The sequence below is a fragment of the Penaeus monodon genome, chromosome 38 (genome assembly GCF_015228065.2).
Source record: "Penaeus monodon isolate SGIC_2016 chromosome 38, NSTDA_Pmon_1, whole genome shotgun sequence".
Taxonomy (NCBI): domain Eukaryota; kingdom Metazoa; phylum Arthropoda; class Malacostraca; order Decapoda; family Penaeidae; genus Penaeus; species Penaeus monodon.
Genome location: NC_051423.1, coordinates 3,227,051 through 3,232,050, shown reverse-complemented (window position 1 = coordinate 3,232,050; position 5,000 = coordinate 3,227,051). Strand labels below are relative to the sequence as shown.

Sequence of the window (5,000 nt, the reverse complement as noted above, 5' to 3'; positions counted from 1 at the left end):
CACACACACACACACACACACACACACATGCAAGCACGCACGCACGCACGCGCACACACACACACACACAACATTCATTGCACAAGAAACCCCCAGTCCCAGTCCCCATACCTTGTTTTCAAGAAGCCTGTCATACAGAGCTAAGACAGAATCTCGGAGAGCGATCGCCTGGCAATCCTCGGCAAGCCATGAAGTGGTCAGATGTTCGGCCCACTTCAGCTTGACTGTCGGGGGAGCCACCGGTGGGACACTGCCCACCACCCCCCCCTCCACCATCCGGTGTTCTCGGCTGAAACAGGGAAAGGAAAAATAACATATGATTCTTTTTAAGGGAATGAGAGAAAGTGAATGAGAGAGTCAGTGAAAGTGAGAGAGATGGAGAGTGAGAGAATGAGAGTGATGGAGAGAGTAAGAGAGATGAAGAGAGTGAGAGTGGAGAGAGGAGAGAGCAAGAGTGAGAGAGGGAGAGAGAGAGGGAGAGAGAGAGAGGGAGAGAGGGGGAAGAGGAGGGAGGGGCGAAGAGGGGGAAAAAGAGAGAGGGAGAGGAGAGGGAGAGGGAGGGAGAGGGGAGAGAGGAGAAAAGGAGAGAGAAAAGAGAGAGGAGAGAGGAGAAAAGGGGGAAAAGGGAGAGAGAGAGAGGGGGGGGAGGGAGAGGGGGAGGGGGGAGAGAGAGAGAGAGAGAGAGAGGGAAAGAGAGAGAGAGAGGAAGAGAGAGAGAGAGAGAGAGAGAGGGAGAGGGAGGGGGAAGAGAAGAGGAGAGAGAGAGGGGGAGAGAGAGAGAGGAAGGGAAGGGAGAGAGAGAGGGGGAGAAAAGGGAGAGGGAGGGGAAAAGAGGGGGGAAGAGGGGGGCGAGGGGAGAAAAAAGAGGGGGGGAAGAGAGGGGGAGAGAAAAGGGGGAAGGGGGGGAGAAGAGAAGGAAGGGGGGGGAGGGAGAGAGAGGAGACCGAGAGGGGAAGAAGAGGGGGAGAATAAGAGAAGAGAGAGAGAGGGGAAGAGAGAGGAAAAAAGAGGGAAAGGAAAAGAGAGAGAGAATGAAGAGAGAGAGAGAGAGAGAAGGAAGAGGAGAGAGAGGGAGAAAAGAGAGGGGAGAAGAGAGAAAAGGGGAGGGGGAAGGAGGGGAGAAAAGGAGAGAGAGAGAGAGAGAGAGAGAAAAGATCAAAGGCATAAAAAAAATAAAAACAAAGGAAAACAGTTTTTTGGGGTCGGGTCTGTGTGTGTCAATGTGTCTGTGTCTCTGTGTTTTTTGTCTGTGGTATCTGTTCTGTGTTGGGGGTTTTTCTTGTTTGGGGGGGTGTTGTGGGGTAGTGTGTCGGTGTATTGGGTGTTGTGTGTAGTGTGTGTGTCTGGCGTGTGTCGGTGTGGGGTTGTGCAGTGTTGTGGGTGTTGTGGTGTGTTGTGGGGTGTGTGTTTTTTGTTTGTGTGTGTTTTTGTTTTTGTGTGTGTGTGTGTGTTTTTGTGGTTGTGTGTGTGTGTGTGTGTGTGTGTGTGTGTTTTTGGTGGTTGTGGGTGTGTTTTGTGTGTGTGTTGGTTGTGTGTGTGGGTGTGTGTGTTTTGGGGTTGTGTGGGGTGTGTGGGGTGTGGGGTGGCTGTGTGTGGGGCTTTGTGTCTATGTGGGGGGCTTGTGTGTCTCTGTGTGGGCTGTAGCGTGTGGCTTTTATGTCTGTTTTATGTGGCAGGTCTGTGTATAGGTTATGTGCCCTGTGCATGTGTTTTGTGTGTCGTGTTTTCCTGTGTGTTGGTATGTCTTTTGTGTCTGTGTGGTGTCGGTTATGAGTACCCTATTATTTTAAAATTCCTTATCAGCAGGGGTATATCACATATTTTATATCAAGTATCCTGTAAACACTGCGATCGGGGGGCCCGGGATGATTTAAACCCCATCTTCTGTTTAAAACCCCGCTGAAAAGGCCTTGGGAGAAACCACGGGTTTCAAATGGTGTGTATCACCATAGGAGGTGATGGCAGCTCTTCATATGATTGATGTTGGGAGATAATGAGGTCCCGGCCTAACTAATGTATAACGTATAAAGTAGAATGTTACTTGATGTTGTAGCTTGTGTATGTTGAGGGCAGTTCGAGGGGAACCTCCATGCCATCAAGATGCCCTTAAGATTCTGGAATCAGACCGTTAAGCTGATATTCTGACTGTTCCCGCTATGCGTATGTATCTAATATTTGTAGAAGGTTCTTTATTATGTGATCTAATATAAATTGTTATTTAGTGGCTTTGTATATTGTGTGCATTTTACAATCTATGTATCAATTAACAGGTTTGACTGCTACCGAATAAACCTTAAGCGAGTGCTACACAGTGGTATCAGTCACCCCACACCCAATGGCAATCATAGGCATTCTTCAGCGGCCGCAGTCTGTCTGTGTATCTGTCTGTGTCTGTCTGTGTGTCTGTCTGTGTGTCTGTGTATGTGTGTCTGTGCGTGTGTGTGCGAGTGTGTGTGTGGTGTGTGTATGTGTGTGTGTGTGTGTGTGTGTGTGTGTGTGTGTGTGTGTGTGTGTGTGTGTGTGTGTGTGTGTGTGTGTGTGTGTGTGTGTGTGTGTGTGTGTGTGTGTGTGTGTGGTGTGTGTGTGTGTGTGTGTGTGTGTTGTGTGTGTTGTGTGTGTGTGTGTTATGTTTGTGCATCTGTGTGTGTATGTGTGTGTATGTGTGTGTATGTGTGTGTGTGTGTGTGTGTGTGTGTATGTGTGTGTGCGTGTGTGCGTGTGTGTGTGTGTGTGTGTGTGTGTGTGTGTGTGTGTGTGTGTGTGTGTGTGTGTGTGTGTGTGTGTGCGTGTGTGTTTGTACGTGTTTGTGTGTGTGTGTGTGTGTGTGTGTGTGTGTGTGTGTGTGTGTGTGTGTGTGTGTGTGTGTGTGTGTGTTTTTTACATCCACCAAGCCAAATATATCAACGACTTAAAAAAAAAAAAAATTACATAAGCATGAATCCCAGAACACATCATTATAAAAAAGGCCTTTCAAGCAAGCCCAGTTATCGCTAAAATACTCCTTTCAGGTCTTTCAATATCGGTCGTGTTCACATCAGTATTGCAAGAGGTAAAGATTAGGAAGACAGCCACTGTCTGCTCTGCCTAAATCCACTTGAAACTTGCTGTGATCTATAACACAAGACCTAACATCTTGATATTTTGACAGTGACATAGTGTCCAGCAATCACTGCCTTTGGTTCCTGGGATAAGGCCAATGAATGCATCATCGCAAGAGTGAGCTTGAACTGGTTCTATAATAGACAATTTATCACCAGACAGGTGATATATCCACAAGCTTCATATTTCCAGAACATACATGGTGGCATGGTGGATATATTTTCTTTTTGGCTAGAGTAGCAACAAGTAAAGGAGCTGCCATCAGTTTACAGCCAATGTGAAGTATCGATGCTCTCAAAGTATCTGCCCTTGATGGATATTTACTTAGAACGAGATGGAGACCACCAGACTTCCTGCACAGCCACATCTACGAAATGCTCTATTGCAATTAACAAGGTGCACTCATAAAGTATCAGACAAGCCTCACCTTACTAAAATAACCAAGGCATTTGACACTGTTAACTGATATCTATCAAAAACTGTCTGCAACTGCTAATAATTACCTATCAACATAAGCTGCATTTCATATATTTGTTGAATAAATGGAAAGAATCACACACTTCTTTGTGTACGTTGAACCATATCTCAAGAGACTGACAAGGTTACTTTTCCTCACCCTTCTTGCACATTTGATAACATACTCCTTATGCAATGATAAAATAATTATCAATTAAAAAAAACATATTCCATATATAAAAGCGAAGTTTTCCTGCTGTTCTTAAATTGTAAAATATACCCTTGTTACTTCACACTGAAACCGAGGAAAAGAGTCAAGTCCTATATATGATACCACAACGATAGGGATTCCATACAGTCGTAAAGTCAAACGAAACCAAACAACACACAAACACTCCATGTAAGCACCGGAACATCCAATCCAATGGTTAACGTAGCCGTGTCTGTTCTCCTCGTTTTCGCCCAGCAGATCAAGGCATATCGCATACCTGCCCGAAATACGATACCTACCTGTCATTCGCCAAAGCCCTTCGCGCCCATCAGAAAGCCACAAAGCCCACTTACTTCATGGGAACACACTCCTGAGTCCTCCCGGCGGAAACAAGCTCATTTCCCCGTCGTTAACACACATTAAAATCGGCGTTTCAGGAAGTCCCTCCGAGTCCCTCTGTTGCTTTCTCTCCTCCAGCTGACGACCAAAACAAACCCCCGCGCTACGTCCGGCTCGCGCTCTCGAGGACTCCTCTTTCGCTGAAATCATTCCTATTCGCTGCTAATTTGAACGAGGAAAAGTGTCTTTGCCTACGTATATGCCTTTTTGTCTCATTCCGAGGTGTATTTCGCTATCTGGTCTCCATCATGTGTCGCACGGGCATTGTTTTGCGCAGCTTCCCGTCCTCCGCAATCCAACCCGGAATTCATGGCTGTCAAGAGAAATTTCAAGAAATGCAAAACCACTTTTTATGCCGACTTTTACTTCTTTTATTCTTAGGCTTCGGGTCAATACGGTCTTTTTTTCACTCGATTTGAACGAATAATTCACAATCCACATGCCTGCTGGTCTGATATTCCCAGCTTCGCAGCAATAAACAACCAGAAAACCTTATGTGCGATACAGCATTTTCTTTATATAGAGATTTCGGGTGTGGCCTCATACCACGGAATTAAAAAGTTTTTCCTCGGCCTGGTTGCCAATCACATGGCAGGAAGAGCCGTGGGAGCCTTCTTTGACTTGGGATATTTCCTTGGTATTTTCTTTTGGCCAGGACGGTTTCTCGGAGCTATTTCCCATGTAGGGGAGGCTCCAAGAAATCTGAGAGTATTTTTTAAAATCACACGCACACACACACAAAACACGCAGAACAAACACACAGAGAGTTACACACACAAAACACACGCAGAAACACAGAAACACACGCAGAACAAATACACACCATATAGATAGA

The 5,000-nt window shown here is 46.0% G+C and overlaps 1 protein-coding gene across 1 annotated transcript in view; it reads right to left on the bottom strand.

The window, feature by feature from the left end:
- The window catches only part of LOC119596632 (probable E3 ubiquitin-protein ligase HERC1), a 63,718-nt gene extending 59,469 nt beyond the window's left edge, over positions 1-4,249 (bottom strand). Inside the window, exons 1-2 of the mRNA XM_037945968.1 lie at positions 4,120-4,249; positions 112-289 (exon numbers count right to left, since the gene is read on the bottom strand). Of these exons, the coding sequence (XP_037801896.1) occupies positions 112-289; positions 4,120-4,124 (183 nt within the window). The 5' untranslated portion in view covers positions 4,125-4,249. The remainder of the gene's footprint in view (positions 1-111; positions 290-4,119) is intronic.
- Positions 4,250-5,000: the final 751 nt, after the last annotated feature.